The sequence below is a fragment of the Petromyzon marinus genome, unplaced genomic scaffold (assembly GCF_048934315.1).
Source record: "Petromyzon marinus isolate PM22_M1 ecotype Great Lakes invasive population unplaced genomic scaffold, UKy_Petmar_22M1.pri1.0 PM_G_Scaffold_10, whole genome shotgun sequence".
NCBI lineage: Eukaryota > Metazoa > Chordata > Hyperoartia > Petromyzontiformes > Petromyzontidae > Petromyzon > Petromyzon marinus.
Genome location: NW_027422651.1, coordinates 858,317 through 881,078, shown reverse-complemented (window position 1 = coordinate 881,078; position 22,762 = coordinate 858,317). Strand labels below are relative to the sequence as shown.

The 22,762-nt window shown below is 48.3% G+C and overlaps 1 protein-coding gene across 1 annotated transcript in view; it reads left to right on the top strand.

Annotated features, from left to right (window-relative positions):
- Positions 1 to 17,830: 17,830 nt before the first annotated feature.
- LOC142908616 (cadherin-2-like) overlaps positions 17,831 to 22,762 on the top strand; it is a gene marked incomplete at its 5' end in the record, with an annotated part of 44,352 nt that continues 39,420 nt past the window's right edge. Inside the window, 3 exons of the mRNA XM_076059383.1 lie at positions 17,831 to 17,992; positions 18,773 to 18,925; positions 19,277 to 19,421. Of these exons, the coding sequence (XP_075915498.1) occupies positions 17,831 to 17,992; positions 18,773 to 18,925; positions 19,277 to 19,421 (460 nt within the window). The remainder of the gene's footprint in view (positions 17,993 to 18,772; positions 18,926 to 19,276; positions 19,422 to 22,762) is intronic.

The window sequence follows — 22,762 nt, the reverse complement described above, 5'->3', positions numbered from 1 at the left end:
TGTAAATGTGGATTCACTCTTCAACACACCGGTGGGCTAAAGTAGTGAATTATTTGTCTTTTTGTCAACGTGACACTTTTTTTGCTGATTGGCCATGTCGGGTGGTGGAGGGTTACGACACATTTATAAATAAACGCAATCTAACCCAAAAACCTTTATTATGAATAATATTGGTCGCGAAGGCCTACATGTTAAACTGACTAACTTCTATGGGGAGGATACTTTTCTTAAAACCAGAAAATTGGAGAAGCTCCGCATTAAGCGGATGAAATTGATATCTTCACTGGCGTTCCTCAAAAGGTGCAGAGATTCAAAGGTAATACCAAACGCAGTTAAAATAACACATCACATAAAGTCTTCTAAAGCTAACCAAATACTACACAAAGCTAGCGAATTATTATTATTATTAATAGAGAGAATACAGCACAATAGGAGTGAATTATCTTACATTTCGGAATCGCTAAAGCAGTTACACTTAGATATAAGCAATAGTGTATCTATGCATTATTGGAATATAATCGATAACATAACACAACAATCGGCTCATAATGTGTTTAAACTAACAAAAACTAACCAAATTAATAAATTTTCTAGACTACATAATAAACAAATCCCTACTGAAAACCAAAAATTTAAAAACAAAACCGTACTGAACTTGACTAACACTCTATTAACCGGTGACATGGTCTCTATCCTTTCTAAAGGCCTTAACTTTGCCGTTACCCCACGCACAATTCCAGTGGATGAGATAATTGCTGAGGTAGAATCAGCAGTTAGACTCCTTCCACATAATGAGGCAGAGATGACTAGACATGAGGTTGCTAAAATAATTGAGAATAGCAAAGTTCCAAAAGTAAATATTAGCTCTAACGAGGCAAAAGCCTTAAGAGAGCTGCGTGTAAACAAGGATATCCAAATCCTAGCAGCTGATAAAGGCCGCACAACTGTAGTGATGTCACGAGCCGATTATGATAATAAAATTAGAAATTTACTAGAGGAAAGCACCTACATTAAAATTAAACGAGATCCAACTAATACTTTAGAACGTAAGACCACTGCAATAATTGCAAATTCATTAATCCCTAAAAATGAGCAATACCAAATTAAGCCAAGGGCCTCAAAACCACCTAGACTCTGGGCTACCAAAGATTCATAAAATCGGCATCCCATTACGACCCATAGTCAGTACAATTGGCTCTGCCACATATCAATTAGCAAAATATATAACCCAACAAATACAGCCCTACATCGGTAGGACATCTTCATTCTTAAAAAAAAATTCAGAACATCTTGTGAATGTGCTTAAAGATATTAAACTTACTCCTGATGATATTCTGGTAAGTTTTGATGTGATTTCTCTATTCACTAAGGTTCCAGTGGACGAATCGCTTAAATTACTTGATACACTAGTAAAGAATACCGGTTTACCAAAATATATTCTGAAACTTGCTGGCCATTGTTTAAATAACACTTACTTCTTATGGAGAGGGGATTTCTTTAAACAAAAGGAATGAGCAGCAATGGGTTCTTCTTTATCCCCTGCTACAGCAAATTTGTACATGGAAAACTTTGAAATAAGAGCACTTGCCTCGAGCACATTAAAACCATCCTTTTGGTTTAGATATGTGGATGACACTTTGGTTGTCTGGCCACATGGTAAAGATACACTGAATGATTTTCTAAATCATCTCAATGCACAAAACCCGGCCATCCAGTTCACCATGGAAATGGAGGTGAATAACACACTCCCATTCCTAGATATTTTGCTTGGACATGGACTAAACGGTAAAATAACACACAGCGTTTACAGAAAGCAAACACACACTGATACCTATCTGAATGCAGAATCACATCATCATCCAGCTCAGAAATCCTCTCTTATCAAGACGCTCATACATCGGGCTAAAACAGTGTCAGATGGTGAGAGTCTAGTGAGAGAGGTTAACCACGTTAAAGACGCACTACGACAGAATGGCTACAATAATGCTCAAATTAACAGAGCACTGAATGCCAAATCACGATTGCAAAGCAATACTGCTGAAAGCGACCAGATTGTTAAAATAATAAAAATTCCATATATCTCGGGAGTAACTGACAAATTAGTCCGTGTTTTGCAAAAGCAAAACATTACAGTAAGATTTGGTAAAGTACACAAAATTAAAAAAACTAGTATCTGGGACTAAAGACGCATTACCTAAATTATCAACAGAAGGTGTATATCGGATTAATTGTTTATGTGGCAGCTGCTACATTGGACAGACGGGACGTAACATCAGCGTAAGACTAAAAGAACATCAGAGAAATATTAAATTATCTCAAACACAACTGTCGGCAGTGGCAGAACATGCTTGTCAACAAGGACACTCAATTGATTTTGACAATGTTGCAGTGGTGTGTAAAACTAATTATTACTGGCAAAGACTAATTAGAGAATCCATTGAAATTGAGAGGAACAAGAATCACTTTAATCGCTCTGACAGCTACAGGCTTAATGCGGCCTGGAAGCATATTATTAAATAATACACATTACATTTTGATTTAAAGAATTACTAATCTACAACTCATTACTAATCATAAACAATGACTGATTACTAATCGATTATATAATTACAATACCCCCCCCTCCGCCTCTAATCAATGAACCTGATATGAGTTAAGTGATGACGTCACCCTGCTGCTCTATATAAAACCGGGAGCAAGCGAGGGCTTTACCATTCTGGCGAATTGCCCGATGATGCTGGATGTAATTACCAGTGAAACGTCGTACTCAAACTGTAAATGTGGATTCACTCTTCAACACACCGGTGGGCTAAAGTAGTGAATTATTTGTCTTTTTGTCAACGTGACACTTTTTTTGCTGATTGGCCGTGTCGGGTGGTGGAGGGTTACGACACATTTATAAATAAACGCGATCTAACCCAAAAACCTTTATTATGAATAATATTGGTCGCGAAAGCCTACATGTTAAACCAAAAATACGCTGCTTGAAAACCAGCCATTCGATCACTTGGAAGGACTCTCACGTTGCTAATTATGAACAGCTGCGTACGTTCTGAGCGAGTGGGCTCGTTACGTCACATTACACTTGCTTACCGAGAGAAAAGGCTCGCCGAGACTCAAGAGTTTTTTTTTTTAAGATTGTCGCAGTAAGGGGTTGGGGAAACTATCGCTCCGCATTTCCCAATGAAGTAATTTGCGAGTTATTTATTTTTTGGCTTTTTACTTTGGCGAATATTCTCATATTCTTGTTTCTTTCGGTAAAGTCACGTAGAAGGGAAAGAATAAAATAATAAAAATATAAAACAATAGAATTTTCATGACGTTTCGACTGCAACACAAGCAATCATCATCAGGTGTGAAAACCACAACAATATTTTTTTTTTCAAATTTCCTTGTTGTGGTTTTCACACCTGATGACGATTGCTTGTGTTGCAGTCGAAACGTCGTGATAATTTTATTGTTTCATATTTTTTATTATTTTATTGTTTCCCTTCTACGTGGTGGTGACTTTACCGAAAGCAACAAGAATATGAATCCCTGCAGTCTCACGTCACGTGTCAAGAGGCGCTCGTGCGCTCGTACCTGCTGCAGGGCTTGGTGGATGCTCGCTGCCAGCTTGCCCACCTGGTAGTACAGGCTGCCATTCGCCAGCACCCTGGACAGCGGCACGCCGGGCAGGTACGTGAGCAGCCGCACGTTGAACTCCTTCTCTCCTTCGCCGCAGTCTGAGAATTCACAGCAGGAGTCGCCACCGAGGTCAAGAGGTCACCACGGTTAGTGAAATCTCACCGTCGCTTCCTTTTGCTGGAACATAAAAAGCTGTTCGGAAGCTGATATCGGAACCTCCAAGGTCTGGCCAAAGTGTCAACTCACCACTTTGCGCCCTGTGTTCATTACCCACGTGCTATACTACACAGGGTCTCTTATGAATTGCTCAACTGATAGCCAAGGCTACTATTCTTTTTTTTAGGAAATTAAGCGACAATTTGCTGCTCAGCATTAAATGGTTAATAACAATAATGAACGTGCTAAGTCCGATATATAACGCACATAAAATTCGTGTAGTCTTTAAAACGGCAATCTCTCAAGCAACTTGAATCGAGTATTTCTGTCCCCCCCCCCCCCCCCCAAATAGTAAATTGGAGTGATTTTTTCCTCATGACTTTCTTTCACGGTACTATTAACGCAGAAATTAATAACACGAACGCATTCCGAAATTCGCATTCCTATATGGCCTTGTTGTCTAAACCGCTGTAGCTAAATAAAGCATTTGAGAGGAATAATACCTCGCCACACCCATGCGTAAGGCATCCGCCAAAGTTGCAACGTGGCACGCAACCCTCACGCCTTAGCGCACGCTGGCCGGAACCGGGGGCAATTCGCCCAGGTTCGGGCCAGAATGGATACGTCAGCACACGAGTCTAGCTGAATTCCCTGGGTTCAGCTTGAGCAAATTACTTAGGAGCAGGGCGAATGGGGGCCCCATCTGCATCAGGAGGCGACTTTTGTCGCTCGTTCCATCACGTAAATATAAGGGTCAGCGGCATTCCGTGATCTTCGCATTCTAAACACGGCATTGGGCGGCGATGTCAGCTCACGCGATGAACCCCGAGCCTGGGTTTAAAGGAGCGCTGCTAGCCCAGGCATTATAATCAGAATATGTACTTTTACTGGAGTAATCCGATGAGCTATGAAGCACTTTGCTTTACAAATGTTTAGCAGCCCAGTGTTGTCCCAACTACAGCCCGTGGGCCAAGCCCGAACCACCAAAATTAATTCATTCTGGTCTACAGGACAACTATCCCGCCACGCCTTACAAGAACGAATTAAGTACATGTCTCAGTCAGCAATACTCACTTGAAATTACACACGACAACCGTCGCCCCCGCGCCCTCCCCCCAACTGAAAAGTTTGACAAGACCCTCCCGATACTCAGTGAGGCTCTGCTGTGAAAACAAGTGTAACGATGATGATTACAATAATAATATTAATATAAGTGATGCGATGCAGGAGGCCGGAGTGGTGTGGGCGAGAGATAAGCTCTGTATCGACATGTTTGCATTTCTCTAAATCTCTCCTCTTGCGGATAGATCTTTCTCCTATCTCTTCCATATAAATATCATATTTCTGATTAAATCTCTCTCTGAATGAGTTAAATGATGACATCACCCTGCTGCTCTATTTAAGACCGGGAGCAAGTGAGGGCTTCACCATTCTGGCGAATTGCCCGATGATGCTGGATGTAATTACCAGCGAAACGTCGTACTCAAATATTGTAAATGTTGTGGATTCACTCTTTATCACACCGGTGGGCTAAAGTAATGAACTATTTTATCTGTTGTCAACGTGACACATTTTTTACTGTTTGGCTGTGTCGGGTGGTGGAGGGTTATGACACATTTATAAATAACGCGATCTCACCCAAAAACCTTTATCATGAATAAATCTCTCTCATATCTCTACAATATATCGCTTGTGACATCTCTCTCCCGTCTATGCTTGTTCATGTAATACATGGTTTTGGTTTGACGTGTTCCCCTTGTCAGCCAATCCAGAACTCGATGCAAAGAGTTTGACGTTTGCTTCTCAGGGTCTCGTGGGAAGATAAGCAGAAACAAAAATTACGATTTAGGTTTTGTAAGTATGTTGAAATTCTTTCGCACCATACGTACGTAGCCAACCGTGCTCATCGGAGGTGTGGGGAGGTGGAACACACTGTGCAGTTGGCGAATGGCGGCGTCGGTGAACTGTACAAACATTATATCTACCAACCTGCAGGTCAGTAGATGAGAAAACAGCAAGTGTGCTTCTGATCTCTCACCACAGATGTTATCGTCTCGTCCGTGTGGCTTTGCTGTGAGCAGTCATTCCAGTTTCATCCCACACACCAAACATTGTTTTTTTTATATATATATGAAGAATTTACAAAATATCACAATGTGGACCTTGGGCCAGTACCAACAAGCAGTGCGTTACATTCACCAACCTCAGAAAAACTAAAAAGTATGATCCTTTTACATCACTTATCGCCAGTGGAGTGCGACCCAGTATTATACCACCGCCTCATGCTCGGATATTGATCGTTGTCTTTGCAAGTATAAACCAATGCTGTGTTCGTATGATTACTATCAGCCTATGACTAAATCACCTGGAATGTGCCCTATCATAAGATCTGAAAGCTAAGCAGGTTGAGCCTGGATTAGGGCTTCTATGGGTGACAATCGTGCATTAAACAGGCATCACAGGCTGCTGCGTGGTGCTATGTTGTGGGGGCCAGAGTTCAGTTGCAGCAAAATCAATTGTACTGCACTGTACATCTATTAAACTTGATTTGTCACTTTCGTGACTGCAGGAATGACTCTTTGGTTTTTTCGGTAAAGTCACGTAGAAATAAGAAATAATAATAAAATTACATAATAGCATACGACGTTTCGATTGCAACGCAAGCAATCATCATCAGGCATAGAAGAGCTAAATTTAAGAGAGAGGAAACACAGAACCGCAGATATATATACAGACACCTAAGTAGAAGGGAGTTCACACAGAGACACAAAGAGAGACACAACGTACGGAGCACAGAGAGATAGGGTCTCTGTGCCGAGGCCTTAGCATGTAGGGGGAGACAAAGAGAGATGGAGACGCACATCAAGTAGAACAAGATTTAGTATTATGTACATCTCTTCTCCAATGTCTCTGCTCCCGGGACCCACGCAGGCGCAGCTCACCGATGCTCTCGAGCGACATGATCTTCCCGTTGACGTTGTCCACCACCTCCTGCATGGGGAAGCCCGTCTCCCGCAGGAACCTCATCATGGCCATCTGCACCTCGAGCAGCTGCGGCCGCTGGCTGTCCCGCGTGTTGGTGACCTTGAGCATGAACTGGCGACCGTCGCGCGCCAGCACGTGGTAGTTCTGGTCGACGTAGCTCGCCAGCGGGCTCATCCCCGCCACGCTCACCCCGTAGAGGCGCTCAACCAGCTCCGCCGCGCGAGACGCGCTGAGGCACGGCTTCTCGTGCTCGTGGCCATCGTCCTGCGGCGCGGCTTGCATCGTCTTCAACGGACAAAACGAGGGCAATCGAAAAGCTTTTGGGTTTTGCGAGTGCACGTTGGCGTTCGCTCCATTCGTGCAGCGCGAGGCGCCTCCGATGAGCACGGTTGGCTACGTACGGTGCGAAACAAGCTCAGCGTACACACGAGGCTACACCCTGGAGGCGCTACGCTTCACGGACAGCCCACGGTAGTTGTCGCATTTACAGAGTTGTGCCAACACACGTGGCATACTACTTATTTAAATTACATCTCCGAGATCTTTAGCATCCCACTGCGAAGCAGACAGTGCGCAATATTTACAGTTCATACACCCACAGTATTAACCGGGGTGGTCGTGGGGCTCGTACCACAAACATCTGCGCAACGCGCTACCGCTCGGCCATGAAGTCAATCGATCGATCAGCGATCAATAAACACGTCTCTTTGCTCGCATCACATTTAATAGCAACACATTTCACCGAACAGAAAAGCACCACTTAAACATGTCAGATATAAGATTCGTAATAACAGAGAATTCTCCTTGTGTATTTCAGTGGAAATACAGCCAGTGCCTGATAAAGTAGCATTACTGTAACTGGAATTATAACAAGAACCGTGGGTTTATGCAGCATTGGGGAGCTGCAGCTATGGCCCACCGAGTAAACACCTTGTCCAGTAAGCACGAAATCACGTGTTCAAATTCCACTGTATGTGTAATTGTGTGAATAATAATCAGGGCTTAATCTGTCACTGAATATTTTCCGGGTCGCTGGTGCGGAGTGGAGTGGGCAGCACAGCCCCGGTAGCCACGGCGATAGCGAAAGGTACACACTGGACGTGGTGTGCCGGGTGTCAGCAGATTTTTCAGAGTCGCTGACACAGGGCAGCCCTGGCCGAAATTATCTCCATACATATGTAAAAGGCAAAGTTGTGATTATGTGTGTCTGTTCAAAATGTTTAGCGTACTTCCCGACATGCAACAAACTTGAAATTTGCCATGTGGGTACTTTCCAGACTGTACACCACGCAAAAATTATTAAAATACACTTTTGTGTTTTTTTGGGGGGGAGGAGGGGGAGGAGCTCAATAATGCATTTTTTTTGCACGGCAAGTGAGCTGTGACGTCAAATCTGTCACGTGACCCACGCATGTGGAAGCGTAACGCATTGTAGTGTAGCGGTTAGCGCACTGCGCTACGAACCCGGCAACCCGAGTTCAATTCCCGCTCACGGCCACCACCGGTGACGATTATTTCAACCGCTCCTGGGCCTCCCCTAGATCGACTCAGCCTCAAACGAGTAACTGGTGTGGTGTGAACATCGCCACTGGGGACACAAAGGCGGCCTGGCGTGGTGCTGTCACCCACCCCTTCGTCTGTATAGCTAAAAGGGAAATTTGTGATTATGTGTGTCTGTTCGAAATGTTTAGCATACTTGCCGACATGCAACAAACTTGAAATTTGCCATGTGGGTAGCTTCCAGACTGTAAACAATGCAAAAAGTATAAAATATACTCTTTGGTTCTATTGGGTAAAGTCACGTAGGTGAAAATAAAATAACAAAAAATCACGACGTTTCGGCCACAACACAAGCGGCCTTCATCAGGTGAAGGGACGAGACTGTCTGGAGGACAGCGCTGGAGTAAGAGAAGCCACGCTTAGATCACGACATTTAAGCTGTGTGAGAAGAAAAACACTAAGCGCCTTGACAAAGGAATTAGCATATAATTTAGCATTGAAATGGCTCATTGAAATAGCTAAGTTAAAGTATACACATCCGCAGAGGTACCCCTTGACAAAGGAATTAGCATAGAATTTAGCATTGAAATAGCTGAGTGATTAGCTTGTAACTGGTCACAGAAATAGCTATGTTAAAGTCAGAGCATATTTCACTTAAACAAAACGTGCCAATTAGTTACTGCTTCAGCACACTGGTGTATTGGATAGTAAACCCAGAACATTTACCATTAGAGTATGACGTTTAACTGATTATTACAACCAGCTTCATCAGGCGATTTGCCATAATTGTGAAGAAGTATTCCTGTTTCCGTCTTTGAAGTCAACTCAGCCTTAAATGAGTACTTGGTGCAGGGTGTGAACATCGCCACTTGGGAGACAAATGCGGCCGGGCGTGGTGTTTGGCCACCCACCCCATCGTGTGCTGGGCCGGCCTTCATAGGTGTTGGCTCCCAGCGATTGCCCCGAGTCTGTTAAGGCTATACGGGGGTCTTTGTGTGTATGAGATGCGTGTGTGTGTATGAGATGTGTGTGTATGAGATGTGTGTGTATGAGATGTGTGTGTGTGTATGAGATGTGTGTGTGTGTGTATCAGATACATGTGTGTATGAGGTGTGTGTGTATGAGATGTGTGTGTGTGTATGAGATGTGTGTGTATCAGATACATGTGTGTATGAGGTGTGTGTGTATGAGATGCGTGTGTGTATGAGATGCGTGTGTGTGTATGAGATGTGTGTGTGTATGTGATGTGTGTGTGTATGAGATGTGTGTATGTGTATGAGATGTGTGTGTGTGTATGAGATGCGTGTGTATGTGGTGTGTGTGTGTATGAGATGTGTGTGTGTGTGTATATGAGATGTGTGTGTGTGTATGAGATGTGTGTGTGTGTATGAGATGTGTGTGTGTATGAGATGTGTGTGTGTGTATGAGATGTGTGTGTGTATGAGATGCGTGTGTGTGTGTATATGAGATGCACTGCTGTATAATAATGTACTACTCACTACTGAGTACACAGACAGTCCGCACTGTGTTCACAGCGACCACCCCAACGCACACAAACTCAACACACACACACACAGTGTGCTAACCACTGCACCACCGCTCCCCACACACACACAGTGCGCTAACCACTGCACCACCGCTCCCCACACACACACAGTGCGCTAACCACTGCACCACCACACACACACAGTGCGCTAACCACTGCACCACCGCTCCCCACACACACACACAGTGCGCTAACCACTGCACCACCGCTCCCCACACACCCACAGTGCGCTAACCACTGCACCACCGCTCCCCACACACACACAGTGCGCTAACCACTGCACCACCGCTCCCCACACACACACACAGTGCGCTAACCACTGCACCACCGCTCCCCACACACACACAGTAAGCTAACCACTGCACCACCGCTCCCCACGTCCACCACAACCTGGCACCCGATGATGTATCGATCGGCTCGGCTCACCGTGGTTGCTGCGCCAAGTCACCTGCAGAGAAAATCGATTTAAATTTCGATTAACTATACTCGCGCCGATTCCTAATGGGATAACATAAGGAATCGATTATAGTAGAGTTACGGATGTATGAGTCGATTTCCATTGCGATAACATGAGAATCGATTTATTTGTGGCTTAGGCTAATAAAATCGATTTGCATTGGGATAACATGGGAATCAACAGTGGTCTAAAATGAACCTTCATTAATCGATTCCGACTGTGTAGACGTGGGAATCGACCACGTTAGACGATTACGTGTGTGGGCGTGGTCTCTCAACGTCAATCAACCAGGTAGGGCGTTGACTGGTGGAGAGTTTGGGATCTGATTGATTGATTGCTTCTGTGGACAGGTGTCTTTTATACAGGTAACGAGCTGAGATTAGGAGCACTCCCTCTAAGAGTGTGCTCCTAATCTCAGCTCGTTACTTGTATAAAAGACACCTGGGAGCCAGAAATCTTTCTGATTGAGAGGGGGTCAAATACTTATTTCCCTCATTAAAATGCAAATAAATTTATAGCATTTTTGACATGCATTTTTCTGGATTTTGTTGTTGTTATTCTATCTCTCACTGTTCAAATAAACCTACCATTAAAATTATATTTCTTAAAATTATATTTCTTTGTCAGTGGGCAAACGTACAAAATCAGCAGGGGATCAAATACTTTTTTTCCCTCACTGTAAACCCCAATGATCCGATCGAAATGAGGGATTTTGATCGGATCATTGGGGGGCCACGTGTCACTACCACCCCCCCCCCAAACAGTCATGAGCAGCACCTCCCCACATGCCCTGCCACCGAGAAAAATGTTTCACGTATGAGAGTGAAACTGATATTTTCATTCTCAGCTGGAATTTAGCCAAATGCAATACGCTTGAGAAACCTGGTTTAAAATCACAAGCAAGTTGCCTGAATTTCAAACCCATGGTCTCAGCGGTACAGCTCGGTGCTCTTGGCAGGCTGAGCCAACCGGTCACTTCATCGCAAGCAACCGGAAGCATCAAGATTGTCAATGCCGTGCGCGTCGTCCTAATGGGGAGCGGCAGTGTGGTGGCTTGCAACGCTGTGTTGCGAACCCAGTGAACAGAGTTCAATTCCTCCCTACTCACGACCAATAACGGTGCCGAATATTTAAACCGCTTTCCATGGGTTGGCATGGCTTTAAATGAGTACCTGGTGCAGTGTGATCGTGGTGGTGGTTGTGATGGTGGTGATGATCATGGTTGTGATGATGGTGGTGGTGATGGTGTCTCTATGGGTCTCTGTGAGTCCCTGAGCCTCTATGGGTGTCTACGAGTCTCAGTCACTCTGGGTCTATATGGGTCTCCATGAGTCTCTACGGGTATCTACGGGTCTCTGTGTGTCCCTGTGGGTCTCTGTGAGTTTCTGTGTGTCTGTTGGTCTCTGTGTGTCTCTGTGTGTCTCTGTGGGTGTCTCTGGGTCTCTGTGTGTCTCTGTCGGTCTCTGTGAGTCTCTGTGGGTCTCTGTGTGTCTCTGTCGGTCTCTGTGTGTCCCTGTGGGTCTCTGTGGGTCTCTGGTGGCCGGGCCTGCTGTTGGCCACCCACTGCTCGTGTCCTGTGCCAGCCTTCATAGACGCTGCTACTCGCCAACAGCAATTGCCTCAACATTCTGTTATTTCAAGTTTCATTTCAAGTTTTCATGTATTAGGTATAGCCCTGTGACATGGGAATCAATAGTGGTCACCCACCTAAGTTCATTATAAACGTGGGAGCGTTATACGCAATAGTTCGCTATCACGACATACAGTACCCTGGTGTCTACAAACTAAGTTGCCTCTGTGGTAGTAGTTACATTGGAGAAACCAAACGCCATGTCTTGGACCGCATTCGTGAACACAAAGCAGACCTTAAACACGGTAGGACCAACACCTCGGCCATGGCAGATCACTGTTATAATTCAGTAGGCTCACATGACATTGACTTCTCCAAGACAGAGGTTCTTTGCAATCCATCTGGCTACCATGAGAGATTTGTTCATGAGGCTATCCACATATACAAACACAGAGACAATTTCAACCGAGAAGATGGACTTTGGCTTAGCAATCATTGGAAGGATTTGATAAACCATTTCAGGTCTTAATTGATTGTTCACGCTTACGGTGGCTTTCAGACAGCATAAATTATTTTTTAGTCTCCCCACTCCTCTTTTTAGAACATAGATGGACTCTTGATTTAAAGCTTTCGTGACTGCAGTAATTCATATTCTTAGCTCTTTCGGTAAAGTCACGTTGAAGGGAAACAATAAAACAATAAAATATATATAAAACACAATATATTTTATTATTTTATTGTTTCCCTTCAACGTGACTTTACCGAAAGAGCTAAGAATATGAATTACTGCAGTAACGAAAGCTTTAAATCAAAACATCAACAGGCTGATGTGCCACATCTCCTCCTTCAAGAAGTCTCACAGCCCTGCGATGTTGTGTCCACAAAACCCAAACTACGGAGTGCCTGGTGGTAAACCGCTGTGCTGTAGCCTGCGCCCTTCCAGTGGAGGAGGAACAGTAAAACCTCGCTGATGCTCTCCTGAAGCACTCCTGTGCGCAACAATCATTGAGACTAGTTGCACGTGCATCGATTGTAAAACCCCGTTCCGTTTCAGGAATTGGGGACAGTTGGTGCCGTGTGCTCGTTTCACGTCGGGGTGCCACTAAAGGCGCAGGTCCCACTCCTGAGTGATCGGTTACGTGACTCTCTTTTGCACGCGACACAATCTCTTATGGTTTATTTAATTATTTAAATCTTTCGTGACTGCGGCGATTCATATTCTTTGTTCTTTCGGTAAAGTCACCACGTAGAAGGGAAACAATAAAATAATAAAAATATAAAACAATAAAATTCTCACGACGTTCCGACCGCAACACAAGCAATCACCGTCAGGTGTGAAAACCACAGCAAGAACATTTAACTCGTAATCTCGTAGTCACTTACATGTTAATATCGCCTGATGATGTCACTTACATGTTAATATCGCCTGATGATGTCACTTCCCTCTTAATGTTGCCTGATGATGTCACTTCCTGCTTAATGTCACCTCATGATGTCACTTCCCTCTTAATGTCACCTGATGATGTCACTTCCCTCTTAATGTCGCCTGATGATGCCACTTCCCTCTTAATGTCGCCTAAAGATGTCACTTCCCTCTTAATGTCGCCTGATGATGTCACTTCCCTCTTAATGTCGCCTGAAGATGTCACTTCCCTCTTAATAACGCCTGATGATGTCACTTCCCCTTTAATGTCGCCTGATGATGTCACTTCCTTCTTAATGTCACCTGTTGATGTCACTTCCCTCTTAATCTCGCCTGATGATGTCACTTCCCTTTTAATGTCGCCTGATGATGTCACTTCCCTCTTAATGTTGCCTGATGATGTCACTTCCCTCTTAATGTCGCCTGACGATGTCACTTCCCTGTTAATATCGTCTGTTGATGTCACTTCCTTTTAATGTCGCCTGATGATGTCACTTCCTTTTTAATGTCGCCTGATGATGTCACTTCCCTTTTAATGTCGCCTGATGATGTCACTTCCTTTTTAATGTCGCCTGATGATGTCACTTCCCTCTTAATGTCGCCTGAGGATGTCACTTCCCTGTTAATATCGCCTGATGATGTCACTTCCCTTTTAATGTCGCCTGATGATGTCACTTCACTCTTAATGTTGCTTGATGATGTAACTTCCTGCTTAATGTCACCTGATGATGTCACTTCTTAATGTCGCCTGATGATGTCACTTCCTTCTTAATGTCGCCATGAGCAGCAGCATCAGTGAGTGTGGCACTGAAGAGAGAACCCCGTGGGTGAGGCTGATGGAGCGCCGCGTGATGATGCTGCTGCTGCTGCTGGCGGTGGCGGCGGCGGTGGCGCTGATCACAGAGCAACAGTCTCAGGTAACGGGGGTCCCCCCCCCTCTCATTCACCCCTCTGGGGCCCCCTCTCATTCACCCCCCTGGGGTCCCCCCTCCTCTCATTCACCCCCCTGGGGTCCCCTCTCATTCACCCCCTGGGGTCCCCTCTCATTCACCCCCCTGGGGTCCCCTCTCATTCACCCCCCTGGGTCCCCACCCCCTCTCATTCACCCCCCTGGGGTCCCCTCTCATTCACCCCCTGGGGTCCCCTCTCATTCACCCCCTGGGGCCCCCTCTCATTCACCCCCTGGGGTCCCCTCTCATTCACCCCCCTGGGGTCCCCTCTCATTCACCCCCCTGGGGTCCCCTCTCATTCACCCCCCTGGGGCCCCCCTCTCATTCACCCCCCTGGGGTCCCCTCTCATTCACCCCCTGTGGTCCCCTCTCATTCACCCCCTGGGGTCCCCTCTCATTCACCCCCTGGGGTCCCCTCTCATTCACCCCCCTGGGGTCCCCCTCTCATTCACCCCCTGGGGTCCCCTCTCATTCACCCCCCTGTGCCCCCCCCCCCCCCCCCTCTCTCGTTGGTGGTGGTGTTTGGGGAGTTTGTCTCCCGCGACTCAACCCACACCCAGTGACGGCCGTTATCTGAACCGGTCCTGGGCCTCCCCCAGTTCGACTCAGCCGCAAATAAGTAGCCGGTGTAGCGGTGTAGTAGAGCGGTGAACATGGCTAGCACTGGGGAAGACAAAGGCGGCCGGGCCTGTTGCTGGCCACGCGCCCCCTCGTGTGCCACAGTGCCGGTAGCCTTCATAGGTGCTGCTACTCGCTAACAGCACTTAACAGCACTTGCCCCTGTCGCATCCAAAGGTGTACAGGGAATGGCCCTGACTCCCGGCCACGTAGTTTTACCCGGGCCCGCTCACCATCATGAAGGTCCTTAATGATCGTGAGCAGAGGGTCAGGGACTCCAAAAGTACGAAGAACAACCCAGAGCCCAGGCCTACTGATGGTATCATAGGCCTTGACCAGGTCAATAAAGCAGAAATGTAGGTCTTGTTGGAATTCCCTACATCTCTGCTGTAGCAGACGGACAGAAAATATGGCATCTGTGCAGGACCGCCCTTTCCTGAAACCGCGTTGGGGCTCCGCAAGCCTCTCCTCAGCGTGCCTGGCAAGGCGATGCTGAATAATCCTTGCCAGGACCTTTCCCGGCACACTGAGGAGTGAGATGCCCCTGTAGTTGTTACAGTCTGTGCGGTCCCCCTTCTTAAAGAGGGGGACCACCAGGGCATCCTTCCAATCCTGAGGAACCCGTCCAGTGGTCCAGACTGTTGTTATGATGTCATATAGGGCAGTCTGTGCACAAACGCCACCCTCCCTCAGCATTTCGCTTGGGAGATCATGCCTTTCCTGGTCTCAGACTCTGGATCGCCTTCAGTACTTCCTCAACAGATGGCACCTCAGCCAGCCACTCACAGGGGGTGACTTCTTCCTCCAATATTTGAGGCAACGCAGCCTCGGTAGGGTCATCACCACTTTGTCCCATGTTGTTTTCCTGGGTGAGGGATTTCCCCTCCCCCAGGACCTCACAGAAATGCTCAACAAATCTGCAAACCTGTTGCTGGGGGTCGGAGATTGGATCACCGTTCTTTCCCCTACAATGGTAATAGGTGTGGGGCTGCAGGTTACTTTTATGATGTAATTAAAGAGCGATTTGCGATCGTGGGCCGCTGAGGCAGACTCCATCTCAGCAACCCGCGACCACCACCCATCCTTGCAGCGCCTCACGGCTGTCCGAACCTCCGAGCGAAGGCTGCGGTAAGCCTCCTCATTATCCGACATGGGATGCTGTAGCCGATGAGAGGGGGCCTGTCGCTTTTTCTCAGCCAGCTTGAACACCTCCTCTGCATGAGCCACAGTCCTAAACCTCGCCCATTTCCCCTCGACATCAGGAGGAGTCAGGGACGATGCCAACCCCAGCCGCAAGCGATGATGAAATTCTCGCTTGCAACTTTCATCAGCTAGCTGAGACCAGGCCACTGTGGGTTTGAATGGGTTCCTGGGTGTACACCCACCACCGGAGTGGAAGAATGGCAGGTGCATCTTACAGATGACAAGTCGATGGTCAGTGGGCAGATCAGCTCCATGGTAGGTCCTGGTGTCAAGGACATGGGCCCGCATCCGCTGTTCCGTCACTGTAGTCCAGCAGATGTTCTTGCTTAGACCTGGCATGCATCCATGATGTAGTGTGGATGCGCCGATGGTGGAAACACATTTGGTAATTACAAGCCCATGGGCTACACAAAAATCTAGCAGCCTCCTGCCGTTGTTATTGAGCTGATCTGGTCTATGCCTTCCAATTACTCCAGACCAGGTGCCCGCATCATGACCAAGATGACTATCCCGAGGGGTCACTTTAGCTAGCGCCTGTGACAGGAGGTCATAGAAGGCAGCTGACTCATCGGCCTTGCCTGCATCCCTCCATGGATGTTCGTTTTCAGTGGGGGCATAAGTAACCACTACCACCATTCTTCGCCTCTGGTTGATGGGAAGGCGAGCCCAGAGTAGCCTGGGGCTTACAGCTTCCCACACCTCACCGCCACGCTCCCACGCCTCATGCATTATTTTATTCAGAAGAAGAGCCACACCCTGTTGTTTGGCAGTCTGCTGCCCCGAGTAGAGGACTGTCCACCTCTCATGGTGGCAGGAGCCAGAGCCGGTCTATCGGACCTCCTGAATACCACAGAGATCCAGGTGGTACTGGTCCAGCTCCCGACAGAGGAGTGGCAGCCTCTCCTCCGCAGTGAGCGTTCGAACATTCCACGTGGCCACCCGTAGTGGTTTTTCGTTGTTTCTTGAGGAACCCCGAGGGTAAGGATTCAGTCTCCTGGCTCTGCCAAGTGGGGTTTTCGCCAGGCGACGTCATAGATGCTTATCCCCCCGGGGCCTCCTGTACAAGCTTATTAATTAGATATTTTAAACGTGGTTTAGTGGTAATTAATTGAAGGTGGAGGGGTTACCAGCCCCTCGCACCCATCCAGAGCCCCCAATTAGCTGCTGTGGTGGTTACATGGGACAAAAAGCCAATCGGAATTCGCCCTACCCCCACGGCACTGCCCACGACAGCGTTGCCCGTCCGGCACACACGTACACACACACTTACACACATACACACACACGTACACACAGAGACACACCCACACACGTACACACACACTTACACACATACACACACACGTACACACACGCGTCACTATCTGGCCAAATTCCGTGTCGTTAAGAATCCCTCCACCAGCCGACAAAAGGAATGAAGTGGCCTCGCTCACGATGACGTTTGGTGTCGTCTTCACCGCACCCCGCACAGGGAGAGCGCGGGGAGAGACGCGTGGAGGTGGTGGAGGTGGTGGAGGTGGTGCAGCTGGAGGAGAGAGACGAGGAGGAGGTGGAGAAGGAGATGGAGGAGGTGGAGGAGAAGGTTGAGAAGGAGGTGGAGGAGGAGGTAGAGGAGGTGGAGGAGGAGGAGAGAGACGAGGAGGAGGTGGAGAAGGAGGTGGAGGAGGTGGAGGAGGAGAGAGACGAGGAGGAGGTGAAGGAGGTGGAGAAGGAGGTGGAGGTGGTGGAGCTGGAGGAGAGAAATGAGGAGGAGGAGGTGGAGAAGGAGGTGGAGAAGGAGGTGGAGGAGGTGGAGGAGGAGGTGGAGGAGGAGGAGGTGGAGGAGGAGGAGGTGGTGGTGAGGTTCCAGCAGCCAGGGCAAGGTGCGAGTCGTTGTCGCTGGAGACGGACCTGGCTCATCCCCAAGGTGTCCGTGCCCGAGAATGACCGCGGGCCCTTCCCCAAGCTGCTGGTGCAGGTGCGCTGTGTGACGGACGTGGCGTGTTCTCATTCTTATTGTCGTATAACATCATCCTAGCCCTAACCTACCCCTAACATAACCCTCAACTAGCCCTAACCTAACCATTAACTAACTCTAAACTAGCCCTCAACTAACCCTAAACTAACCCTAACATGACCCTCAACTAACCCTAACCTAACCATTAACTAACTCTAAACTAGCCCTCAACTAACCCTAAACTAACCCTAACATAACCCTCAACTAACCCTAACCTCACCATTAACTAACTCTAACCTAACCCAACCCTAAACTAACCCTCAACTAACCCTAACCTAACCATGAACTAACTCTAAACTTGCCGTAACCTAACCCTAAACTAACCCTTAACTAGCCGTTAACTAGCCCTAAACTAACCCTAGCCTAGGGTTAGGACGCGTGGAGAAGGTGGAGGTGGTGGAGCTGGACCAGAGAGACGAGGAGGAGGAGGTAGAGGAGGAGGAGGGGGAGGAGGAGGAATCCGTAGAGCCGGGAAGCTCTTTTCTGCCACGCTCAGTAGGGGGCACGGTGGGGGGTGACAGAAACGCTTCTGGCGGTGGCGCAGAGTCCAGGGAAAGGTCAACGAATCGACGAGACGCGGACAGCCGAGACATCCGCACGCCGCCGTGGGAGGTCTGTGGGGCAGTGTCGAGAGTCGAGGGTGAGGTGAGCGTGAGAGCGCTGAAAGAAGTCCAAGTCCAGCGTAGGAGCGGCCGTCACAGCATCATCGCCGCCCCCACGTTCGTCACGGCACCCCAACAGGTGAAGTCCAACACCACCGGGGTGGACATCCGCTATGCCTTGCTGGGGGACGGCGCCGACCAGCATCCCGTGGGGTTGTTCGTCATGGACACCGTGACGGGGAGAGTCTCAGTCACCAGGAGCCTGGACCGGGAGGTGATCGCTCAGTATCGGGTACGGACCACTCACGCTACACTACACTATACACTACTACACCATACACTATACACTACACTACTACACTACACCATACACTACACTACTTCACTACACTATACACTACACTATACACTACACCATACACTACTACACTATACACTACTACACTATACACTACTACACTATACACTACTACACTATATACACTACTACACTATATACACTACACTATACACTACACTATACACTACTACACTATACACTACTACACTATACACTACTACACTATATACACTACACTATACACTACACTACACTACACACTACTACACTATACACTACTACACCACAGTGTTGTGACTGCAGCTCAAGTGCTACGCTGTGGACACGAGTGGGCGTCATCTGGAGAAGCCAGTGGACCTCGTCGTTGATGTCATTGATGTCAACGACAACCGTCCCACGTTCGCCAAGGAAGTCTTTCACAGCAGCGTCGTCGAAGGATCCCCGCAAGGTGCGCTGACGATGATGACGATGATGACGATGATGATGACGATGATGGTGATGATGGTGATGATGACGATGATGATGATGATGACGATGATGATGATGACGATGATGATGACGATGATGGTGATGATGATGATGATGACGATGATGACGATGATGACGACGATCATGACGATGACGATGATGACGATGACGACGATGATGGCAATGATGATGACGATGATGATGACGATGGCGACGATGATGATGATGACGATGACGATGATAACGATGACGATGATGATGATGATGACGATGATGATGACGATGGCGACGATGATGATGATGACGATGATGATGACGATGATGATGACGACGATGATGGCGAGGATGATGACGATGATGTCGCCATGGCAACCACTCACTCACTCATGCACTCACTCACACACTCACTCACTCATACACTCACTCATACACTCACTAACTCATACACTCACTCATACACTCACTCATACACTCACTAACTCATACACTCACACACTCAATCATACACTCACTCACACACACTCACTCATACATACACTCACTCACACACAATCACAGGTACACACAGACACACACACTCACTCACACAACAACCGCCATTCGCCACTAAGTGGCGGTGACATCACCACGACGCTTGTGCCAGGCCATATGCACCTTAAGGCCATGTGAAGTGTCCAACGCCCGCTGGCAGGAGGTCACGGGGCAGACCTAGATGTCACAGGTCGACTGACTGAGATGACTGGCTGATGCACCACCTGTGCCCCCTACTGTGCCAACCTGCTGTGCTTTAGCCACCCGGCGCTCTGCTCGTTGTTGTGAGTGTTGCTCCTCCGCCCTCCGAGCCTCTTCCACAGAGACCGATCTTGACACCGCTGGTACCAGTCATCGGCAAGTCCACTCAGCTCCACGTCCTCCTGTACCACATCACTCCATCTCTTCTCTAGCCCGTGCCGCGCCCGCTTAGCCCCCTCAATCCGGCCAAACAAAAGCTGTTTCGGCATGCGGTGGCTGGGCATGCGGGCTACATGACCCAGCCATCGCAGCCTTGCCTGCCGGAGGAGCTCACCGATGGGACCCTGCCCAGATCTTTCAAGGATTTGTGAGCTCCTCACACAATCCAGTCTGGTTAAACCCAGGATGGATCGTAGGCAGGCCAGCCTAAATGTTTCTAACCGGCGAAGATGTTCCATTAGGGGGGTCCACGTTTCACAAGCGTAGAGAAGGGAGGGAATGACCGTGGCCGAGAAGACCTGAAGCTTAGTGCGGAGCGACAGACCAGGTAGCTTCCACACAGCGTTACGCAACCGATGAAAAGATATTGCCGCTCGACTGATTCGGAGTGAGACCTCTGCTGTTAAACTGGAGCCAGTCATAAGCACACTGCCCAGGTATGGGAAACTCTCCACTCTCTCCACAACTGCCCCATCACCGATTGGGAGTTGTGGGGGTGGAGTGTCCGATGGTACAAAATACCCAGGTAGGTGCTTAGTTTTGGTGGGGCTGATGGTAAGGCCCCACCTCTTAGTGGCACGCTCCAGTCTCAGCAGCAGCGTCTCCAACTCCTCCTCTGACTGAGCAGCTATTACCAAATCATCAGCATACATAACGTGGTTGAGCAATAGGGAGCCATCCCTTGACCGCACCCGGGCATCGATTAGCCTCCCATTATATCTGTACCATATGGAGATTCCCCCGGTACAGCTATTGAAGGCTTCACGAACTACGTGGTCAAAATAGATGTTAAATAATGTGGGAGCCAGAGGACATCCCTGTCGCACCCCAAGGTGTACAGGGAATGGCTCTGACTCCCGGCCACGTAGTTTTACCCGGGCCCACTCACCATCATGAAGGTCCTTAATGATCGTGAGCAGAGGGTCAGGTACTCCAAAAGCACGAAGAACGACCCAGAGCCCAGGCCTACTGATGGTATCATAGGCCTTGACCAGGTCAATAAAGCAGAGATGTAGGTCTTGTTGGAATTCCCTACACCTCTGCTGTAGCAGACGGACAGAAAATATGGCATCTGTGCAGGACCGCCCTTTCCTGAAACCGCATTGGGGCTCCGCAAGCCTCTCCTCAGCGTGCCTGGCAAGGCGATGCTGAATAATCCTTGCCAGGACCTTTCCCGGCACACTGAGGAGTGAGATGCCCCTGTAGTTGTTACAGTCTGTGCGGTCCCCCTTCTTAAAAAGGTGGTCCCCCTTCTTAAAAAGGGGGACCACCAGGGCATCCTTCCAATCCTGCGGAACCCGTCCAGTGGTCCAGACTGTTGTTATGATGTGATATAGGGCAGTCTGTGCACAAACGCCACCCTCCCTCAGCATTTCGCTTGGGAGATCATCTCTGCCCGCTGCCTTTCCTGGTCTCAGACTCCGGATCGCCTTCAATACTTCCTCAGCAGATGGCACCTCAGCCAGCCACTCACAGGGGGTGACTTCATCCAATATTTGAGGCACCGCAGCCTCAGCAGGGTCATCCTCACTTTGTGCCACGATGTTTTCCTGGCCGAGGGATTTTCCCTCCCCCAGGACCTCACAGAAATGCTCAGCAAATCTGCGAACCTGTTCCTGGGGGTCGGAAATTGGATCACCGTTTTTTCCCCTAATGATGGTAATAGGTGTGGCGCTGCAGGTTACTTTTTTGATGGAGTTAAATAGAGATTTGTGATCACGGGCCACTGAGGCAGACTCCATCTCCTCAGCAACCCGCGACCACCACCCATCCTTGCAGCGCCTCACGGCTCTCCGAACCTCCGAGCGAAGGCTGCGGTAAGCCTCCTCATTCTCTGACGTGGGATTCTGTAGCCGATGACAGTGGGCCTGTCGCTTTTTCTCAACCATCCTGAACAACTCCTCTGTCAGCCAGGGTGTCTGGGCAGGTCTGGACCGCGTACCCAAAGCAGCCATTGCAGCTGCATGAGTCACAGTCCTAAACCTGGCCCATTTACCCTCGACATCAGGAGGAGGATTCGGGGACGATGCCAATCCCAGCCGCAAGCGATGATGAAATTCTCGCTTGCAACTTTCATCAGATAACTGAGACCAGGCCACTTTAGGTTGGAATGGGGTCCTGGGTGTACACCCACCACCGGAGTGGAAGAATGGCAGGCGCATCTTACAGATGACTAGTCGATGGTCAGAGGGCAGATCAGCTCCACGGTAGGTCCTGGTGTCAAGTACATGGGCTCGCATTCACTGGTCCGTCACTATGTAGTCCAGCAGATGTTCTTGCTTGGACCCGGCATGCATCCATGATGTTGTGTGGATGCGCCGATGCCGGAACAGCGTGTTGGTAATTACAAGCCCATGGGCTGCACAAAAA